General features: G+C 37.9%; 1 protein-coding gene across 3 annotated transcripts in view; it reads left to right on the forward strand.

The window, feature by feature from the left end:
- The window catches only part of LOC120795220 (SAM and SH3 domain-containing protein 1-like), a 53,279-nt gene that overhangs the window by 17,035 nt on the left and 12,655 nt on the right, over positions 1 to 23,589 (forward strand). The window contains exons 1-4 of one of the 3 annotated variants that reach the window (XM_040136917.1): positions 18,890 to 19,016; positions 22,178 to 22,482; positions 22,617 to 22,745; positions 23,514 to 23,564. In XM_040136917.1, coding sequence (XP_039992851.1) covers positions 22,474 to 22,482; positions 22,617 to 22,745; positions 23,514 to 23,564 — 189 coding nt within the window. In that variant the 5' untranslated portion in view covers positions 18,890 to 19,016; positions 22,178 to 22,473. Of the gene's footprint in view, positions 1 to 18,889; positions 19,017 to 22,177; positions 22,483 to 22,616; positions 22,746 to 23,513; positions 23,565 to 23,589 lie in introns of those variants that run through there. The other 2 variants (XM_040136918.1, XM_040136916.1) reach the window with 2 other exon arrangements.

Raw genomic sequence — 23,589 nt, forward strand, 5'->3', positions numbered from 1 at the left:
CCTAAGCCAAGACAGACCGAAGCATATCACATCTTATTCCAGCTCAAGACCAAAATAGCCAATAAACAGAAAACTTGTATTTCCAAATGTAAAACCTATGATTAAGAAGTTTTTTTTTAAAATTCAAGAGAGATCTAAAGCTTTCATAATGAACTGTGTACTCTAACCTTAAACGTCCAACTAATTATTGAATAACCATCCAATAGTGGCATTCCAAGTCAAAATAAATATAAACTGAGACTAAGAAATCACAAATGTGGACAAAGAACTGAGCAGAAGTTCTACAGACCTAAGTTGTGTCATGTGTTTATCCAAGGAGATAAAGCTGTGTAAGGCTAACATGCTTATGATAGGACAACCGTGATAAACACCTGAATACTGAAACATAGTCTTCATTAATTCTATAGGCTCTAGTCAACTGCATTATTTCAATTCTCTGTTTGGATTATCTCCAGCTATTTACTTAGTATGACATTGTGTGTTGATTCCTTAAATTCCACAGGGGCTGTGTGTTGGAGTTGTGTTTTAATAATGGATGGAACTGCACGGTAGCCAGGCAGCCATGTAGTAAACCCAAAACGCCAGGAAGGCTCTAAATGTTATAAACATCCTCTGGCGTTTGTGCCAAGTGGCTTAGTGAAATGTTAAATGAGATTTATTATGGTAGAATCAACCCATAATACTTAGCACTCAAGTGGGCCAAACATGATGGCTTTAGTTAAATCCCTATTCCCCCACTGCCAACACAATGATATTATATAGCTTATGTCTACATACAGAAGCTTGTATTTAACATAAGGTTGTCGTTTGGTAGTTCTTTACGCTACCAGACGAGTTAATCACTTCCAGAAGTACATGTTACTACTTAATTTGTGAGATGCCTTGTCTTTCGATAAATTAATGTTTATTTAAATTTTGTGAATAATTGGGAGTTTTAGATGTAGATAGCACCTAGAGAAGATAGAGAAGATATCATGTATTATCCAATTTGAAACTGCAGTGATATGCAAGCAAGGGTGGTATTAAGTGACTCGATTCAATCAATCAGTAATGATTAGGAAATTCCCTCCTTTTAGAATCTTGCACTTAAAAGACAACAGAAAAATGGGAATCTACGTTTTCTAATACGAAAACGTCATAGTATGCGGGATGAGTTATGCCTCTTTGATTGTGCTTTTGCTTGTTTGCTGTTTTATAATGATGTCCTAGATAATTATTTATTGAAATACAATGCTTTTAACAGCTATTTTAATTATTCATGCTTTAACTGGCTAAGCTGTGTTCCCAGGTGTTGAGCCACATTTACATGAATATGACTTTGTTCTTCCCACCCTATTAACCTTATTTTTGTAAAAATAAGTGACATTTGAGGCTTCATTTAAACAAATGGACAAAACAGAGGCACAGTGAGTTTCACTGGAATTATTTATCAGAAAAAGGGATGTCACTTGAAACTGCTTGCTCGGTATCACATCATTACAAAACTTTGTCACCTCCTCTGGGTGCAACAAAACATCAGAATTTATTTTTGTCAAATGGGGCGAGTTGACTTTTTTCTATTGACCCCTCATTTTCTGATTAAGGGCAACGCATACCTGCAGGGTATGACTTTCGTTAAATTACCCCCTATTATATTCTTTGCAAGCTCACACACCAGCAGCCTAGTGATGCACATCATTTTGGGTTGACAAATAGGCAGTGATCATATGTTTATAAGCACACATCCTTGGGGCTGAATCTCACATTGTTTCCAAACTTAATGGATAATGAAATGGGATATGAGATTAAAAACTGCATGCCATTATTATATGACTGTTTATTCTTATTTATTTTGTTAACCAAAAATACATTGTTGTCAGTGCAGCAGTGCAGAGTGCTGGATATTGCTACATTCAAGCACTCACCTACATTATAATGTCCTCTTTGGCTTAAATTGAATTCTATGCCTACTTTGGTCAGAAATTCTCCAATCTGAGAACTGCAGAGAATTTCCCCCTGGGTTTAATTTGATATTGTGGCCATTAAGAAGCGTGTGCGTATTCATATGTCAGAGATAATACATGATGGAGAGACTGCATACGCACAGCAAGTGATTGACTTTGATGTGTGATGTGATAATGTCATATAGAACCAGGGCATGAGGCGTTGCAATGTTCCTGCCCATATCTGACTTGCTTCCGCTCTAATGCATAGGTCATTGGGTGCATCATGGTAGTGCAGCATCATGAAACAATGTGTATAGAGCATTTTGATTGAAGATCACTTCAAGTCACTTTGTAAAGTCACTATCATCGTGAGACAGATATTGAAGCGACATTTGTTTATGAAAAGAGTGTCAGTTCACGCAAAACATGAAAAACAGTACTTTTAGTAGTATCTAGTCATGCATATAAATGCAGTTTCACTTGCCAAGGATATTACACTTCTGCTAAGAATTTGTGAGGCTCCTGCTGCCATCCCAATACAATGAAGGTGTACAACTTTATTTATGATGCTTAAAGCATTGTAAAATGTTTGGAAAATTGCAACAGCATGTCTTTCCGACAACAATGTGCAGCTTACACAGGATTTGGAGAAGTAATTTGGGATCATACAGGGTTGGGGCTGCACAATTTTATTGTTTCAGCATTGTCATCGTGATGTGCGCGTGCGCATTGTCACATCGCAGGACGTGCAATGTCAAGTAAGGCGAATTAAACACGTAATGCTACAACTTTTTTCCTGCTTGATTACAAAAGGAAAACTCAAGGTTCTCATTTTCCATGACTAATTTACTAAGAATTCTGTCTGATGTAACATAATTTACTCCGATTTGAGGTTCTTGACTACACAGAGTTTGTTGCTAGTGAGTGACACACAGGCTCTGCATGCACAGCGAGCCACCAGTCTCACCCCCACTAGTCAGTGACCACCAGGTTCCCTGGTATGACAATGCCAAACAAGATGGGGTTGTAGACAGATGATGATCAGCAGGATACTAGAGAAGCAGAAGGCTTTAACTGAGGTCCTGTCTGCAGACAAGGAGTTGTGGCATCTAATTCCAACCTGGCAAGATATAGATATCCTGGAATCTGTCAGCAAGTCACTTGGCCCACTGCTGAACTTCACAGATGCACTTTCAGGGGAAGACTACGTTAGTGTTTCCTATGTGAAGCCAGTTCTTTACCTCTTCTACGCTTCAGTGCTGCTAATGCAAGAGGAAGAAACAGACCTGAACAAACTCCCCCTCAGAGAGGCTTTTCAGGGGCAAAGTCAATGCAAACAAATATCTAAAGAGTAAAAGTATTATATTTTATTAAATTATGCAACAGATGTGAGAAAGAATGTTAAGAGATATTTATCTGCTAGGTACTCGCAGATAAATAAACCAGTTGCAGCAAATAAACAATTTTTTTCTTTTTAAAGATTTAATCTTTATTTGTTCAGCCATGATGACCAACACTTCGTTTTACTTTGGCACTGTTGCTAAGAAAGGTTGGTTTTAAATACATTTTGTGAAACAAAATGGTTCTGTTTTGATATTTGTTATTTATTACGAGATGATATAGTTATTTATTACAAGTTTATTTGTTTTATAACAAATTGTATATATTTGAAGTTTTATTTTTGTAAACCACTCGGGGCTGTTGTATAGCTGCTCTTTTATTTTTGTCACTCATGTTAATTCCCAGATGTGATAATGAAGCCTCATGGTTTAATGGTCTGTTTTGTGGATTTGTGGATTCTTTTTACACACCACACTACCTCTTCATTCACAGATGAGCCCCCTTATTTTAGGTTAAGCAACATGCATTATTAATATCATGACATGCTAGATCATTGACTTTAGCCTGGATTGATAGAAGAGTGGTGTTTTGGTGTGCCAACCAGTGTATTAAACTACCTAATTTCCCTCTCTCAAATCACTTCAGAAGACTAATCACAGCGCTCACCTGCTTTTGTATTTGGTGCATTGAAACCAATTGTAAAGCATTAAAGTTCAAGAAAGGATGTTTTGCGCTCCAAAAAAAATAATCAGAGCAAAAAGTAATTTTTCAGGTTTTTTTTTTATTATTTTTACTTTCTATGCAGATGCACTCCCCTACAAAAACACCCCGATCATTGTAGAATGATTTATTCTTTCCAAATATAGTTATTCAAGTCAAGAAAATATTGCAACGTCAGTTTTTTCCATATCATGCAGCCATAGAGTGGGTGGCTGTTGGTTAAGTACCTTATGGAGTCTGACCCGACTAACCCTGGCCTGTTTTCTGCCCACCCTGCTGCAGGCTCCCACAATCATCCATCCAGACATGACAGCTGTGATAGATACAGAAGCCTGGGGTTCACCTTTGCACTAGCAGGTTTCAGAAGTTGGCATGTCTGCTGGCGTACGCTTGGCTTTCATTGGGATTAGTGCAGACAAGCTCAAAAAAATTTAATATGGCACAATGAGGCCAACATATCACTGCACCAGGACCTCTGGCCCCACGTCTTGTGGGTTCTAGTCAGGGTGATTCACTAGTGAGAGTAGTAGTGCCTCTAGCTCTGCATCTAATGAATATTAAAATAATATATTTAGAAATGGAGAGATATGACACATTAAGATGTTGATTTTCAGCCTGCTGCATACCTCTTCTTGACTATTATCCACGTAGACAGTGTACATCTTGCAGAAAGTTTCTTAAATGTCACATAGTTATGTCACTGTTTTGAACCATGCCAAGCTTTTGTTGGCATTTAAATTCTAAGTTCAGTGAAAAGGTTGAGGATGGTGACATGGTTTGGAGGTGAACATATTGTCCTGTCCATGATAGTAAAATGTCACTTTGATTTGGAAAACATACTGTAACATCTCTGTAAAGTACAGCAAAAAACCCCCCAAAACATTTCATTAAACACTCAGCTCAGTGCAGTTGGTTATAGGACCTGGATCAAGCATTGTTGGCTAATAGTTAGCATTTGTTATAATCTCCTTGGTGTAACAGATGGATGGGGTTTATCCACAGGGCTGGGAATTGGCTGTGTCAACAGTGCTGAAAAATGTTGTATTATATTACATATTACATATGTTATATTAAATCCATGCAAATCAAGCCGTTTGACCCAGACAGACTCAAAATACTACTCTGAAATCACTGCCAGTGGTAGGAACTGCTACTTGCTTTGGCTTGTATCTAATTTTGCATGTTACAAGCCAGTTTAATATAATTTGAAGCTGAAAGTTGTCAGGATAATTAACTATAATCATGTACATTACATGTAAACATCATTCATATGCAATTTATATAGACAAAATGTGACTTGTCACATTAATTTAATTACCTCACAGTTCTCCTTGTTATGTTGTTTATGATACCTCAAAAATCATCACAGAAGAAGTGTTTGCGCCTCATGAGACAGTGTCTGCCTGCAGGCAGGCTGCAATTATTTGTGGTTGAAACTCACTGTATTGAATATATATCACTCAGTCATGCTTCTATGTTTCATTTTAATGTTTTTGAACATATTACTACGCTGACCGTGGATCTTTACCACTCAGTCACATAGTTAAAACTTGGATAACTTGAAATTTTACTCTTCAAATCTTTCTCAATGATATGGATCCAAGATAGGTTTCACGAAAAAGCTTGTAAAAAAAAACTGGCAGTGGAGTAAACAAGGGAGAGGTAAGAGCCACTGACATTTAGCTTTCAGCTTTTTAAAGTTCCTCACAAGACATTTTACATGGATGACATGAAACACAGACAGACCAGCACAGGTTCATCCATGGATGTAAATTTGTAAAGTAAAAGATAGCTTCTTGGCCTGGCTCTTCATAGCTTGGCTTTTTTTGTAGCTTCCCACAGTGGATTTTTTCATGGAAAGAGTTTTACAGATCATAAAAAAAGTTGGTATTTTTATGTATTTAGTTGTAAGGAATCTTGGGGTTGAAACTGAATTTTAGAGATTATAATTTTCCTTTGTTGTGCATTTGTGACCGTAGTTGAGAGCAAATTAATATGATATATAAAGGTTCCGTTGTTTAAGTTACACTGAGTTACACAGGTTCATTCCTGTTTTCCAAAGTGGGGCTTGATCAATGTCTTAAATGCATTGGCGAATTGCCTTGCCGGCCTTGTCTTAATATCATTTTCAAGGTTATGTCCAAATCTGATGCACTAGAGCCATTATTCAAGCAGTTTTCTCTAACACCTATTTGACATTAATAACATAATGTTCTCCATGGTGGCCCATAAAGTATATATGAGAAACGTGACTGTGTTCATGTATTATCTCATTAGCTTTGTAAAATGACATATTTATGGCTTGTCTCCATATAATTTTTACATACTGCATATAACGGGGAGTATTCTTATGCTTTAGAAATTGTTTTGTTCTTAATGATCTACTTCCTTTTGTTCTTTGGAGAAGACAGAGTAACACCCCTGCGCTTAAAATTAACCTCACGTATGACTTACAGTATGGAGATGCTCACTGTAGAATACATTATACCACAGTGTGTCGATAGAAAGTTTTATTCAGACCTACTGTTGGAGGTTAGTGTTAGTGTAGTCTAGTGTTAGTGTTTTTATATTTATAACATCATATTTTGCAAGTAAAAAACAAAAATGTTATGTTAATAAAAAATCAAATCAATGTTAGAATCTAATGTGAAGTACATGTAAAAATTACTAACCATACTATGCATTATGAGCATGTGAAGATCATATGTGCGATGTATATCTTTCTATGAAAGACAGATTTCTCTGAAAGGCAAACATTTGCCGGTAGGTGCAGAAATGATCTAAATCAGCTTTAGTCTGACGTTTTCTGTCCTCATTTAGTTCTTATGTAATTTGGAGCTGTCAATTTTCTTATTCTCTTTACCATCAAAGCTATTGCATTATACTAACAAGTGTTTCTATTAATTATCCAACCATCAGTGTTATAAATGGGATAGACTAAAAAATCTCAGTTTAACGTAACGTGATTCAACAGCACCACGAACTGCAGCCTCCAAAATAACCATCCGTTAAACAAACAAAACATACAATGCTTTACAATTTATAATTTATTACTAGAATGACTTGATATCAAGGATACATATATATCACATTATATGTACAGTTTTTGCAGGGCTGTTTTAATGTTTAGGCATTTATTTTCCTTTTTACATACTTGCAGGCCTCAAAACACCTAAGCAGATATAATTTAGAAGTCCCAACTGTTTACCCAATATTTTTGTGATCATTAGACCGAATTCTAATTTTGCCCCTTTTACCATTTTTCCAAAGGACAGTGTTTGGGCCATTGCCACTGATGAAAACTGTTCCAGTGCATGTCCTCTTACAATTTTCATACAGCTCTGTGATTGTGACTAGGTTTTACTTTTATGCTTTCCATTAATATATAATTACACTCAAGCTGCTGTTGACAATGGCAGCTTGGCCTGTATCTTAAACCACCTTATAGACAGCATAGTGACTAAAATTCCTGGGCTCCCTTTGAGACGATCACTGACTGTTCCGCTAATTAAATTGGTTACATGCTGTATAGCCTTTAAGTTAACATGTGAATGGCATCTGTGATACTCAACATCAGTGTATGACCTAATGATTCCCAGTGGACAGCAAGCACTGTAAAGTACAATTACTTTCAGCTTCGCTGGAAAATCTGGCATCTGTGTCGGTGTCACACATGCTTGCTAGATTTCAAACAACCATGGAAATCCACCCTGAGTTCCAGAGAAAGGATTCATGTATTTAACCATTTTCCATATCTTTGAGTTTTTGTTTTGTTTTTGTTTGTTTTTTTTTTTTTCAAAAAGGGAGATGTACCTGGAAGCATGAGTTCTCTGTGTCTTCTCCCTGGAAACAGCATCAGTGCATTACAGTTGATTGTACAACAAGTGACAGTATATCGAGTTAATGATTTACAGCAATAAAAATCGTACTTACAGATTTAAAGAATTATTTACAAACATCTGTTATGCTAAACATCAGCCTTTCCCCAAAAAATGTATAACCTTGATAACTGATTTCTGACAAAGATAGATGGGGGCAATTACAGCCTGCCCAGAGTAACATTACATCAATTTAAGCTTGTCATGCTGCAACACTGACAGTGTGCCATATAAAGAGCTGCCCACTCATATTTGTGAAAGCTCCAGTCAATTCTGTCAGTCCTAGCTGGACCTGCCGGGCTTTTTTGAGCTGTTATGACCTGTTGAATCAATAATTAGCCAACTTTTCCTCGTAGCCTCACCTGCTTAACGTGGATGAACGACTGGAAGGAAATAAAATGTGCTCAGGTGGGCTCAATGGTAATAAAAAATTAAGACTGCTGTATTGACTTTTTTAACTTTGAGATTCCAAGAAGATACAGTTTTTGCTAGAGACGGAAGATATTTAGGAGACTCTTTGATAAGGTTGTTGTGCTGGAATTTGGTTGCAGCCATACTCCTACAAACACTCAAAAAGACTTGAACAGGTAGAAGAAAATATTAAGCTTTCTGTTGTGTAGAGTCAGCTCTCAATTTCAGGGAGGTAACCTTTGTAAAATACCAACCGATAACCAAGGGTTTTTCACTGTGCACATAGAAAAATGTGTGTTGTGTGACAAACAACCTCTGCATAATTCTGATGGCTGTTTTTTATATTAACTGTCTACCTGTTTGTGCAAAGGGAACATAAAAACGAGGATGTGAGTGTTTTGGTGATAGGGAAGCAAAGAAATGCAGAATGTGCATTTCTGTGAGGAATGACAGGAAGCTGTATGAGAGGTATTGTATCTGCTAGGCCTTCAGGATAGGCATAGTAAATAACAAATTTCTCCCATGACCCTTGCTGTTGCTAAAGTTTGCATTTTATTAGTTATTTTATTCATACAGTAAGACAAATAAACACAAGATAAAAACACAATATTCTCGTTTGTAAATATACTGATACACATTCCCCACTTACATTAGTTTGATACCATAAATATAATCATAATTAGTAGTGTTATTTTATATTCTTACTGCATTCAAATAAATGTATTAAAATGGCTACAGTGTATGACCGAAAATGACACTCATGACTGAATATAAAAAACATAAATTTTAATTTTTGCAGTCATTTTATTTCTGTGTGAAGTATGACAGCATATGGTAGTATGAGCAGGATCCAAACCCCTTGCTGTCAGTGCATGGCCAATTTCAGTAGTAAACAAACTGACTCAGCCGCCAGGGTCATCTAGATCTCTCCACACAAAATTTAAACTGCCAAATGTCACAGAGAGGATCACAGGACCATGGCTGAGTCTGCATTCAAACAGGCCTTTTGTCTGCTGGCTGATTGTTAGATTACATGCAAAATATGTCACTGGAAAAAAATACTATAAATGACTTTATTATTATTTTTTTTTTTTTTTACTGGCTATAAACATTTTTGTCAGATGGCTGACTATTTGGCAACTATTGGATAAGTGTTTTTATCTAGAACATTTTCTTTCAGTTTTTTGTATGTTGATAAGCTACTTGTTAAATGGTTTCTGTATGTTCCTTATAGAGCTGCAACGATTAATCGATTAGTTTAGTCAACAGAAAATTAACTGGCTACTATTTAAAAAATAAATTAAGCAATTAAAAACTTAATAAAATGCCAACCATTTGCTGATTCCAGATTCCCAAATGTCAGTATTTTCTTTGTCATAAATGATAGTAAACTTGAACTTCTTTGGGTTTTGGACTGGTGGTAATAAAAAAGAACGACTTTTGTTGTGGGAAATTTCAAGGGGAAATGTTAATTTTCACTATCAATTTGATATTTAAAATTAAATCGAAAATTATCAATTAAAATGATGAATCAATAATGAAAAATATTATTAGTTGCAGCCTGACTGAGGGGACTGACTCTCAAGGTGTGAACGACCCCACACGAGGTTAAATGCCTGGGACTCAGTTAGAACTGATGGAGCCTTTCGGATGAGAGTTAAAACATCTTCAAGAAACTCAAGCAAATTCAGTTGCCTTTATAAAGCACATAGAAATACCATGTCCTGGATGACTGAGAATCTTCACAGACAGTTTGTGTGAAGGTTTTAGCCTGGAGCACTGGGAGTGAACAATCTACTGAAACAGGGACAAAGGGATTATTACGTGTCAATACCCTAATTGTAACTTTATTGGTTAGGTTTTAGGAAAAATTGATAAACCTCTTGAAAGTGTCATGTAATTCTTTTATGCTAGAATATGCTGACATATTTTTGATATATCCTAATACATACGCTCCACCACAATTTGAAAAAAATCCTTATACCTAAATGCCAAAACATAGGTTTTTTCTTAGTACTTGCTAAAAGACCGGTAAAAGTATTTCCTGAGGTTAGAAGATAATGGTCGTGGGAGTTTGGACAAGGCCTGATCAGCATGCAGCAATGTTAAAATTTATATCATGTGATTGTCACAGTGCATCATATAATCATGCTTTGTTGGATAAGAAATTGTGGTGCCTTTTTTCATTATACAATATAGATTTCCAATGATTATTAACATCTTAGAGTACAGTTTCTAAGAAATTCATTGATGCAGTCCAATCGTATTCACAAATTTCAGAATACTTTATAATACAGAACCATGTCCTGATGCTTGTCATACATCATCAACTAATGATTTGATTTAAAAAAATAAATAAATAAATTGCTAAGCCCTACTCGGGCCTTTGGTTCTTCTTCTGTATTATTATTTACATTAATTTTATTCTCTTTCCACCTTCTGTGAACTCTGAACTACTGGCCATCAATATAAACTCTAAAGGTTTCATCACCACTTAGCATTTCTCCTTGTTACTTCCTTGTCTCATTTCTTCCTCACCTTGTCATGGCCTTGATTTCACCTTTGGAGTAGAAAGGCTTTCGCAAAACTACCGTACGCCAGAATATGAATCATCTATTTTTACTATCCACATTCAATATCCAAACACAGAGTCTTAATTCAAAACCTCTTAGAATGGGATTTGTAACATAATACAGTATAATGCCTCTTTTCATGCATCATGAAGCAAATGGAGGCATCCGACGGTAGTCTGAAGTGGTAGGAAGACTGGGTGACAGTACTCAGGAAATAATGGAGAAAAGACAATAGAACCCAATGGAGAGAGATAAAGACAAATAAAGGACAGAAAGTGAGACAAAAGAGATAAGAAAACTAAAGGTTATGAATAAGGAGAGCAAAAGACAGAGGCAGCATGGAGACGGTGATTTAAACAAAAGGGGTTGCGTGTGATGACATGGCTGGAGTGAAAGTAGATATTTTCAATCAAGAAAACAATCCTTTGGCCATCAAAGCTTGACATTCCTCTGAGAGGGTGAGGGCCAGGTTTGGATGAGAACAAGCCTGCTTCACAATTATGGGACCTAAAAGGAAATTAATCCAACTGAATTGACCAATCCTAGCAGTTTGCATGTGTCTGAAGGTAGATTATCTGATAGTTTTCATCATTATCAGTGGTTGGTTAGTATATCTAAGTCACTGTATGATCACTAGGGTAAATTATTTTATTTGTGCTTTTAGTCTTTTCTTATATTGTCTTTCAGATATTGATCCTGAAACCTGAAATTGGAGTGCTTTTTATTAGATCCTATACTGGAGGAAGTCTGATTTATTGTATTAGTTGATTTAAAATTGCATTTAGGAACCACTTTATGTGTTTTGTGAATTGTATAGCCTACTGCAGGGTAATGGTTCATAATGCATGAATTTAATTATTGAATTTTTTATTCCTGAGTGCTTATGCTTGACTTAATATGGTTTAACCATTATGCATTATTAAAGTTTGTATCATATTTTTACAATATGGCAGATCTTATAAATGGACATCAGGGAAAAAAAGTTCAGCTTCCTCTGTGAAAGCTGATCTTTATGTCAGCATTTCACAGTAATTTTATTCTGTGATAAAGGTGACTGTGCAGTGAATAACTGAGCATATACTGTGAAAAGTAAAAGTAAACATACCACATTAAACATTTAGGCAATTATGCCTTTATTTGATGCAAAATTGTAATGAAATTCCACGAAGTAAAACTTACAGAACTAGACTGTACTTAATTTTTGAACAGAACAAAGGCAATTTTATTGTTACAGCCCAAAAAGCGTTTTCTCATGCTTATAGACCAGCAGTTGCAGAAGAACAATTATAATAAATTGTACAAAACCGCTTCAGTATTTTATAAGTGAAGGCTATTTTTAATCGACATGGAACTCTAATGAGGCATATTGATTGCAAAATTTGTCTCTGGGGATGTTAAAACACTTGGCCAGATGTCAGCCATAAGAAAGGGGCCAGATATTGAGCAAGAGATCAATTCAAATTAGTGAGTATGTATATTTATGGACTTTTGAATCATTGGGTCTTGAAGAAATGATCTTTTTCCTAGTGAAATTTATTTTAGAGCAAAAAATAACTGAGAAAAATATATGAAACGGCAGCAGCATCACTGACATATCTGCATTTTACTAGTGTGTGCTAGATTGTGGTGTACTGAGAGGAATATTTGAACCTTAAGAAATTAAGGTTTAATAGCTACACTATGATAAGATGATCAAGAATGTCATCTGTCCTACAAGAGATGTCAAAGAAAGAAATCGAGAAGTCTATTGCATATTGAACTATTTTCTAACGGGTTTTAAGGCTCACCATACTATATATCCTCATGCAATTATTATGATATCAGAGCATGCTTGGCTAGCTGCAGTTAGCATCCATTAATGGATGTAGAGGCTATAAGGTGGATGTCCTTGGAATGACAGAGGAGGAGATGGAACATCTAAGAGTTTAGAGGATGAGGCAAATTGAGTTGGACAGGAGATGTTGTCATAGGCTTTGTTGGGATGTCTGCAGTTGTCAAAAGGGGCATGTGCGATCATTGAGCATGGTCTTCTGAATGTTTGTAATACATCATCTCAGTGTTAAGGTGCAGCTCTCAGAGAATCAGGTCTCCCAGAGGGGAGAGCCAACAGGCAAATCTGGTAGAGATACTGGCTCTGACTAGACAACAGGAGAAAGTGTTGTCAGAAACATCTTAATACGATCTCAGTAATTCCCATAGTAGAATAAAAGTTTTGGTTGTGCCCTCAGAAAATGTAGTTCAAATGTAGGTCTGTGTCTGTGGAAAAACACGTGTCACCGCTGGGTTAAAAAACAGGCTTCTTTCTGCACCACTCTGTCTGAATGAAGATCAAATGCAGAAATCTATTCATGAGACACCATTGTTCAATTTTTTACATCAGTCACTTCTCAGTTCAGAAGTCTAGTCTGTCTTTTCTTTGTCTAACTTATGGATGTGCATTGGTCAATGCTTTTTTTCCACGTAGAGTGAATGTTTCCTGAGCATGTTTTTCCCACCGAAAGTTTCTATGAGAAACGTGCAGAATGTATTTTCTTTCCTGATTGGACAGTTCAGTTGTTTTTCACACCATGTGAATGACCTCATTCCGTGGGGCCCTTTAGTCTTACGTTGCATGATTGACAGCTGCCCTTGACTCCATTGTATCTCACAGGAGGATCAGTCGATGTTGTGGTCTTGTGAGTGGTGAGCGGCCGCGCTGATTATGCAGCCAGAGACATTGCGATTTGGTAGTTTTTCTCGGGCGATAGCACCACTGTGACCGAAGGCTAATTACCCGAGCACAGGGGTGAGGGGCAAATGAAATGATTTCAGCACCTCTGAATTAAATATGGTCCAAGGAATACGAACAATCGCCAAGCTGCTTCACTACAAGTCCGGAACTATTCACAGAGCCCTATACAAATGTTAATACACATGGTGTTTCTAGGTGTGAACTGTGTTGAATTTTAAAGGGGAAGTCTACTTATTTGTTTTCAGCACCACTCAATTAAACATGCCTCAAGGAATGGGAAAAATCTACAGGCAACCCCCACAATAAAAACACACTGCCATCCAGAGGGGATTTTAATACACACAGGATGTCCATGCATGTAATTTAACTGAAATTTAAACTGGGTGATTCACCATTTGATCTCTGAACTGCTGAATTAAACATGCTCCAAGGAATAGGGACATTCCAAACGCTGCTTCAAAACAGGTTGAGATCCAGCACAATCCACAGGGTGCTTTTGCAACAATAGATTATACATATTTCCAAATGTGAATTGAAGACAGTTCCCTGCATCTAAATATGGGCCGTGTTTTCAGCAAATGTTGAAATTCCCCATCAGAGTTGCAAGATTTAGTGCAGTAGACAAAAGGTTTGTTCCGTCCCTCCTGTCTGCCTTTTTAATCTCCTTTGGAGTTTCACTTGCATCCCTTTTTTATTCTGGACCCCTGGCTGGATTATTTTAGTGGCATGATTTTTATTTTTTGCTGCTACAACATTGTAGTTTTTAATTTGCTTTTTGGAAGCTGTCTCCATTTTTGTTGTGTATCTTTTACAAAAATCATTAACAACTTATTCTACTTTGGAGTGAGTATTGCTGTACCATCTTCTAATGCGAAAAACCTGTTTGTGGTAACGCTATCATTCAGAATGAAAGCGTTACCACAACACATCATTCAGAATGAGAGCATTAGAAATTTCCTCTGCATTGAAGCAGGTCTTTTGTCTCTGTCAACAGTGAGAGATATTTGCTCAGTGATTGACGGGATGAAAAGTGAAGGCAGAGCTGTGTGTTGCAGACCTCACTAATCCAGTTCAAACAAGGCCAGGTATTCTATATGCAGTGTGTGTATCTGTGACTGACACCATGCATGTCACAGTACGACCCTTCTCATCAAACCCTCATTTGGGACTTGTCACAATGCACTTACCACTCAGACATGAATGGTTAAGCTCTTCTACTGATCCTCTTTTTCTCTTTATGGAAACCCGGGGCTGTTGATCTAGACTGGGCCCTGGGGTGCTCCTTTTTTTTTTTTTTTTTTTTTAAGACATATCCTGTCATATGAAACTCTTCTCTGATTCTAAAGTACCTTAACTAGCATGGATTTAGAAATTTCTGTACCACATCTGCTTATGAAAACATTTCAGAGCAGTTGGAGAATGTCAAAAACATATTATCATCAAGCTAAAAAGAGGACTGCTTCTTTTTTATTTTCTAAGACATGAAATACAAAGTGCTCTCACGCATAGGCAGCTTTCACAATGGAAGACTGCATTCTCTCACATTTCTATTTTAGTGGTTTTGGCTTTCGTAACACTCAACCCACAAATAAGTGCAGATTATAGACAGTTTGGTATCGGTATGTATTTTAAGATTTAACTTTATTGATACCCTGGAGAGAAATTTAGCATTGCAACAGCACAAGAAACAGACCAGAGAGGTTGGTAGGAACAGGATACAGATAAGTGCAAAAAATGTGTAGTTTTATTTGTTATAACAAATAATAAATAAATTAAAACGAGAAAACTAAAGTATATACAGCAGATTACCATAAGCTAGTGTTCACATATGTAATGTGCAAAATCATTATATAAATAATAAATATGATCTAGCATAGCGTGAAAAAACAATATAACTATTATTTACTGCGCATATAATATTTATCAGTGTTACACAAAGATAAAAATGTAAATTCTTACAGTGTCCTTAACCTTTCCACTTGTTTCGTCTTTTATAGACAAAAAGTTGCGCCTGATTTGAGTCTACTGTATTTAGAAGGGCGGGGAACATGAAAACCTTGTAATTCCAGTAGTGATCTTCATGTTTAAACTTCAGTTGAATGATTTCATGGCTCATCCTGGTTTGAGAAAATGACCTTAAGTAACCCATACAAAACCTCCGTGGATATCCCCCAACAAAGATTGGTGTCATGACAGGTTTTGCCTTAGGACTAGACTTAAATTCAGAGTATATGTTCCGCTATAAGAAATTTTCAATGTAATGTGATGCTGTGGCCACCGATATGCGCTAGTCCTTTGAAAGACACATGAATTGTGTCTCTCCTTGAGCATAGAGTGATCTCTGCAGGGATCGAAGCTCAGACGAGTGCTCAGGCACTCCTGGTCGGCACGGGAGACTTGATGGTGATAGTAAAGGAGCTCGCTGACAGGAAGAAATGGCATCCATCTCCGAGTTCCCCCCATGCTCCGAGACGTGCAGCCTGCTGCTGTGTAGCCAGGCGGAAAACTGCCCTTTCTGGCATGAGCTGCCTCGGCCCTTTGGCACTGTGCGCAGAACTTACCCCCTCCACCATCTTCTCCATCCATCTGCAGCTCAGCATAATCTGCAGCTTCCTGCCGCAGATCTGACGCTGGTATTGTTACCTCCCGCTGCTGCTCGCTGCTCTGGGGGTCAGTGGTCAGTTACTAAAGATGAATAATAGAGACAGTAGGGTCACAATTAGATTAAGATGCTGAGGGTTATTTGTCCACACTTAAGATCACTGACTAATACTACAAGCAAACGAGGTCACCACCCTGATACTTAATGTAAAGATGCCTTTGTTGATAAAGTACGTAGAAACACTACAGCAATGAGCAGTGATCGAGTGAGGGGGAAAATCCTATTGCTGCTTCTTTTGGATCTGTTTACTTCTACTGCAAGGGTTGGTTGCAAGTTAATAGCATTAAGTAGTTTCTTAGTATACGGAGGAACCTATCATCACTTCACTTTGTTTAAACTGAAAGGAAATATTTATTTTCCACATAAATGTGTCCAATTTCACTTGGCTTTTCAACTCACTGTCATTACCTTCAGCCCTCTGTCATTGGCATATCAGTAAGTAACTGCAAGATGTTCATGTAGAGTTACTATTTGCTGCCACCTGCTGGTGCACAGACTGCTAGAGCTCAAAAAGGTTCTGAGGTACAGGATACAATGTCTGTTAAACATTCAAACATTTATTTATTTTACATGCTGCTGGCCAGTTGTTTTTTTTTTGTATGAGTATCTTTTATTGGAGTACATTTTTTTTTTCTGTAAGGTGGTTGGGGCAGGATGGATGGGAATGAGTAAGTCCCTGCTCATCTACTTTTGTGTTTAGTATATATTTTGGTGTGCTTGTCTACCAAGAGGCTCTTTTGTTTGCACAGGTTTATTTTTGTCATACACTGTATACGATGTACAGACTCACCAGGCCATGTTATATCTTTGTCATTCAATAATTGACAAAAAACCCATAGACCAACGTGGCTGACAGATTTTTAAGAGCTTTTGGGCATAAATCAGAAAAAAATCCACAAACCCCGAATGGACAAAATGCGGCAGGTAGACCACTAAAACAAAATTAGGAAACGGATCATATAACTCCCCTTTTAATGTTTTTACACACTGGTTTGCTACAGAAGTGATTTTAAGATTTTTATTTATTACCTTTACAGCACTTCACGGCCTGGCCTTAGACAACATCGCTGAATTGCAAGCCCCATACCAACTAAAACACAGTCTGAGCTCCTCGGGCAGGAACCTACTGACAGTTCCCATGTCAAAGGTGTATGACTATAGGTGACAGTGCTTTTGCTGTTAGGGCCACTAGGCTCTGAAATGACCTGCCTTATGAACTCAGATTTGCATAATCCGTATCTTCTTTTAAATCAATCTAAGAAACATGTTTTTATCGTAAGGCTTTTGTAACTTGATTTAAATCTGGTAAAGGTGTGTGTGTGTATGTGTAGATACATGTGTATATATACATATGTGTATGTATTCCTTTTCATTATTCTTTGTCGTAAGGCACTTTGTAATCTCTGGTTTTGGTAAGTGCCTTATATATCAACTTTATTATTATTATTTTTGGGACTAAAACTCTTTTAAGCACCAAACTAATAAGATTCTTTAAAGTGGCAGTCTCAAAGATTTCCTGTCCTGGTTGATTTGGCGACATGTATAGTTACTGGTGGCAACAGCAAATGCGGTTTAATACTACAGGCCACAGAACTCTGGGGGCACCAAACAAACAATCGTCGTTTTGATAAAGAAGTCAGGCAATAATTGGCCTTTTTCCATCATTCTGTGAGCAACCGTGATCTGATTTTATCATGCACACTGCATGAGTCTCCCAACAGCAGGGCACAGTGAGAGGAATTGATTACCTCTCTGAGAGGTTGGAGGTGTGCAGCCTGTCTCCTGCAGCTCTTCATGAAACAGCTCAAGGTGGCAGCTCCTTCTTGTTCCATTACTGTAATTCCCTGTTTTGTTCGTATCATACGTGCACACTAGAATGCAAACACGCAAGCACACAGACATGGTGACGCGCGTTTCTGCCGCTGGTTTTATTACACTGATTGACAAGCGGTAGCGGTAACGTGCAAAGAAGGAGCATAGCAATAAGCCCACATAGTCAATTAAAAAGAAGACTACAAGCGAGACATGGCTGTAACAAAGGTCACAATTTAAAACATTAAGAAAAACCTGATTTAGAAAAAAATTTGTGTGAGGAAGGAAATGCATCTAACATGTTTGTCAGGCCCCCTAATAATGTTTCTCAAAAACACAATGTAACTTTTTTAGAAACATTGAATGAAAACGCAAACTTTGTTTGTTTACAAGGAAACTCGCCAGGGTACCTTTTTAAATTGATAATTCATATAATAATAAATCAAATCAAAAATAAAATGTGCCTAGACTTAAAAATGCCATTACAGGTTTAAAGACTTCTATAAGACTGTGATTAGAGAGAAACTTTCATATCAGCAGAAGGAAACATAAGTGGTCAATGTTCAACATTTCTTATAAAGCCAGTATTGGTCTGACACATCACTTTAACCTCCCTCCAGACATAAACGTGTAGGCACACTCTCACACACTCAGAGGTGGTGGTTTATTTGAACATGTGAGTCAGCCAGTCTCTGTGGGCTGCAGCTGGAGAGAGTAGAGCAGCCCCACCCATCAGCACCAGCGTCATGTGTGATTGCAACTCCCCCAATCTCTCCTCAACCAAACTCCCTCTGATTTATGCGTGGCGGACACCCCTCCCCTTCACTTTCAGGATGTCCTTGTCCTCCACTTAGTGGACTGAGTTAAGTTTCAAAACGAAGCCCTTCACTTACAGCACTGTGGAGGAACTGAAGAGCAGCTAGTTCTGGGTAGCTACTGTTGGCAGCCAGATCCCTGTTTGTGGTGAGTGTATTTTTATGTTTTGCACTGGAATGTGGTCCTATGGTTAGAGCTGGTGGGTTTTTTTTAAGATTCATTGGGGAAAATTTCAATTTATATATCCTTGTTTCGAAAGACAACTTCGTGTGTGCATCTCATGGTTTTCCTGTGGACTTGATTGCTGTTTTAGTCGGTTAATGAAGACTCTCATTTAGTAGAAAATGCTTAAACAAGTCAGTGCTTGTTCTCACATGATCTTTTGATACATCAGTCAATACTCTATTTAAGACATCCACAGTACTCTTTTATGGCAAACTCAGTGATGTTTAGAACATGAGACTCTCTGCTGAACTAAAATCATGCAGTGACAGTCGATTTAAATTAAGTTACTGGATTAACACTAGTTACTAGTTTTCAACTTCGGATACATCTTTCCTAAATAAAGACACCAAATGGGATATAAACATATACTTTTCAGTCGATTCGGTTTTACTAAGCTGTGTTTGGCAAAAATGCTGCTTTGCTACATCAGTCCAGATGTGGTATTCTGTGGAATATAGCTTCTGACAAACCAACTGTAGGCCAAAATGGAGCTGAATTAAAGTTTATCCTGTCAGGGCAGTTATTATCAGAGAAGCTGTCAATCATAGAAAATTATACTTTATGGTCTTAAGTTGTCTGAACCGGCTGATACTCGTTGTATTGATGCCTGAGGCCAGAGTTACCTACAAGAGCTCTGGTTCAAAGCAGCATTAAGCCATACAAATTATTTGCTGATACTTTGTTACCCATGGCTGGTTGCCTAAAAGGCTGAAACAGGACAGAGGAACTGTAAAAACACTCATTAGACACTTTGGGCCCCGGGGGCATGTGGATCTTTTGTCTGCCTATGAGATGCTCAGCGCCTGAGAAATGTGACACCACACTCTCCTCTTCAAGCCTCTGTGGTTGATGTCTCATGCTGCAGTTTTGGCTTAGAGACCATTAATTTGGAGACAGCGCACTGGAATATTTTCCAGTTTTGGCATGAGAATGGAACTCATATTGTTTGCTCGATTTAACATTCAAGTCAGTTTGTTTTCCATATGCCTAAGCTGTGTTTCATTCAACTATAACGGGGATGTATACACGAACTGTGTCTAATAAGCACTCAGGGAAATGCACTATCATGTGGCTATGTCACAATAGGCTGTTTATGTGGATCAGCAGCTGTCTGAGGCAGAAGAGCTGCTGCAGCCAGGCACAGTGCAGAGCTTCTCAGTCGGCCTCAGCCTAATTTCTTGACTGTATGAAAAACAGCCAGATTTTCAGGCCTTTTTCAACCCGGGGGCATGTCATTTACCAAATGAATGGCTCTCTTTGCTGGACAGTTTAGCCAGTCTATCATGCCAAGAGACAAGTGAGCCCACAGTATTAGTTTTCACTGCAAAGGGCTGTTTCCAGCAGGCACATTTGCATACCTTCAGGGTATAGCATGACTGAAAAATACTAATAATAATAATAATAAACATATAATAATAATGCATTAAACAGTTTATGGACATGCTGGATGGCTATTACTGAATATTAGACACAGCTTGTGTTTGTCTGTTCAGTCTTAACTCATGACTAAGCATGATAAAGAACTGTCTTCATAATGTTGTATTACCCACAATGTAATCTTTTTATGTTCTATTTGACATATAGTCTTTGGTTCTTTGTGTAAGTCATGAATGACTCAAGTCGCCTCACTGCTCTGCAGTAACTGTATGACACTGTGTTCATTCATTTACAAAGCAGCAGAAAATAATTAAAAAAAATAGGTAACCTGATTCAGTTCAATTCAATTCAGTTCAATTCAGCTCAGTTCAACTCAGTTTGTTTCAGTTCAACTTAATTAATCTCATTTATCCCTGTGAGCGCTATTATATGCAGCGGCTTCCTACCAAGATCAAAAGCTAAACAGGCGCACACACACACACACACACACACACACACACACACACACACACACACACGTTGATCTAGGTCAATTTTGGGGACATTACATAGAGTTGCATTAATTTCCTGGAGACTTTCCCGAATCCTAACCATAACCACTGACCCAAAAATCAGCTTTTCCCCAACTGGGGACACAGCTTTTGTCCCCAGTTGGACGAGCCATCCCCAATTAACTGGTCTTTAGTCTGAAATTTGTCCCCAAATACCTATGACAGAGACACACACGCACACACAAAGTAGTGATGGAAGAGAGAAAGATCGCGTTAATCATAAAGCTAAAACGAAAAACAAAAATCAAAGGCTAAAAGCTAAAAAAACTACAGTAAATGTTGAATTGTTAATAAATACGTTATAAGCCGAATGGACAAGAATTTGAGAATTTTTAATTTTGTATCATTTTGCAGAACTTATCTTGTCTTTTTCCCATTCTAATTCAGCGCTGGCACAGCAAGTGAAAAATGCCCATATTTATTTAGAGAAAATTACCTGTTTATGTGAGCCTAGGATTGTTAAACATCCTCAAAAATGGTGAAATAAATATTATACCACCACCTTCACTGGGCCGGAAACATTATGGGGAGGATTCAATCCAAGATAATTAAAAAGAGGCTTTATAAAACATAACATAAGTTTTGATAAATTACTTTTTTAAAGTGCTTATTATCAGTAGTTTTATATTAAAAAATGGACCACATGACTACTTCTATGTTAAAGGGGTTGCTCTTAGTGACAGTGGCGTGGTTTTCCGGCACACAGCTTTACTGTTTTGGTTCACTTTTACCGCTCTCAAAACATCATTTCAAGACGCAGCAGGCAGGTGATTTCAGTGAAAAAGCTCTGCTCTGTACGCTACCTGCCCAGCAGCACTTGGCAGACGGACAGAGTAAGGTCGTTACTGACAGACAGTTTGAGTTATCTGGTTTAAAATGCCTCTTTAGTCTAGAACTAAGGTCACTCCACGGACAAGGAAACCAGCCATCAGCCCTGTGTGTTGATTCTGGTCTCAAAGGTCACTGGGTTATAAAACTCAGCGATATTTCTCTGAAATAATTTATCTCTAGGTCATCTTCTTCCGATGTGTCAAAAAGCACATAACTTCAGCTCGCACAATTGTAGGAAAGTAAGGGTTACATTCGGGAGTTTGCTCTGTGTTGAGACAAAGACTCATCTGACTGTGTGACTCTGTTTCTTGTGATTTATGGTAGACTGGACCGTGGCCTCTTGAGCCGACTCCTGATTACTCTAGGAGAGCTGAGGGAGAGTTGCAGCTGCGTCACACGGTGCTTCCTCTGGCCAGGGGGTCAGGTCTGAGTAGGTCTGAGTAGGGCTGAAGAGGTGGAAGGGGTCAGTGGGCAGGAAGACAACAAACTGGTGAAGACAGAGGCAATATCACAGCAGGACGTCTCTGATGCTGTTAAAGTGCTCCTCGTGCTTTATCTCAGTGTTTCCTGGCTGTTTGTGTTGCTGCTCACCATACTAAAGCTTGAAACAATGGCTTATCATGACAGTGGTCAGTATTTACAGTGTTTGCCTATTTGGCATCTTTCTCAACATCTGTGGGGTGTTGTTTTCCTCTTCTGGTCTGTGCTCACGTCGGTGTGTGTGTGTGTTTTTTTTTTTTTTAATGCTTCTTATCTTTTGCAGGATGGCTCAGTGGGGAACCTTGATGACCTGGCTCAGGAGTACTCTCAGTATTACGGCACCTCCCTCAGTGACGTGTGTGAAAGAATGGAGGAGCTGCGGAAACGCAAAGTAGTGCATGATGCAGAGATGGTAAACAGTCTTATCATTCTTTCTCATGTCAGTTAAGACCGTGGTTCATCAAACACATCTAACATCCCAGCACTAAATGATTGAGGTTATTTCTGCTGTCATCTTGCTGATTTGCCAAACCTTCCTTTTAAAGGAACAGTTTGAAATTTTGGGAAATAGGCATATTTGAGTTACATGAGAGGATTGATACCACTCTTACATCTGTTCATTCATTATGAAGTTACAGCCAGCAGTAGGTTGCCTAGCTTAGCCTTGCTCTGACAGAAGGTGACTGAATCCTTCTACCAGCACCTCTGAAACTTTTGTTTGTTTATCCAGAATAGCAGTTCCCCCCTATTTCCAGTCTTTTTGCTAAGATAAGCTAACCAGCTGATGGCTGTAGGTACATATTTAGCATACAGAAATGAAAGGAGTATTTATTTTCTCATCTAACTCTCTGACTCTCAGGAGTGTATTTCCTGAAATGTTGAACTATTCCTTCAACTTGTATCTGCTTTGTCTTTGTCACAAATAAATGTCAAATAAACAAAAAATCCTAAAAGTTACAGTTGAATATTTTCTCAAAATCAGCTTAGAAAATTCACTGAAGTTCAGGCTCCTGTTATTCGTTCAGCAATTGCAGAGATCATGACTGGTTACACATAACTCTTAACCGGTGTTATTCCATAATGTGGGCTGGCTGAATCTGTGAGCTGAATATTATTTCTATTTCTGTGTTATGATGACACTATAATTTACTCCGGCACTTCCCCTGCCTGTGTGTTTCAGGGAAAGGTTGACTCAGTGGCCACATCAGTGCAGCTCCGCTCTCAGATCCAGGTGAGTGTCCAGCTCTCAGTGTGTC

The sequence above is a fragment of the Xiphias gladius genome, chromosome 10 (genome assembly GCF_016859285.1).
Source record: "Xiphias gladius isolate SHS-SW01 ecotype Sanya breed wild chromosome 10, ASM1685928v1, whole genome shotgun sequence".
Taxonomy (NCBI): Eukaryota; Metazoa; Chordata; class Actinopteri; order Istiophoriformes; family Xiphiidae; genus Xiphias; species Xiphias gladius.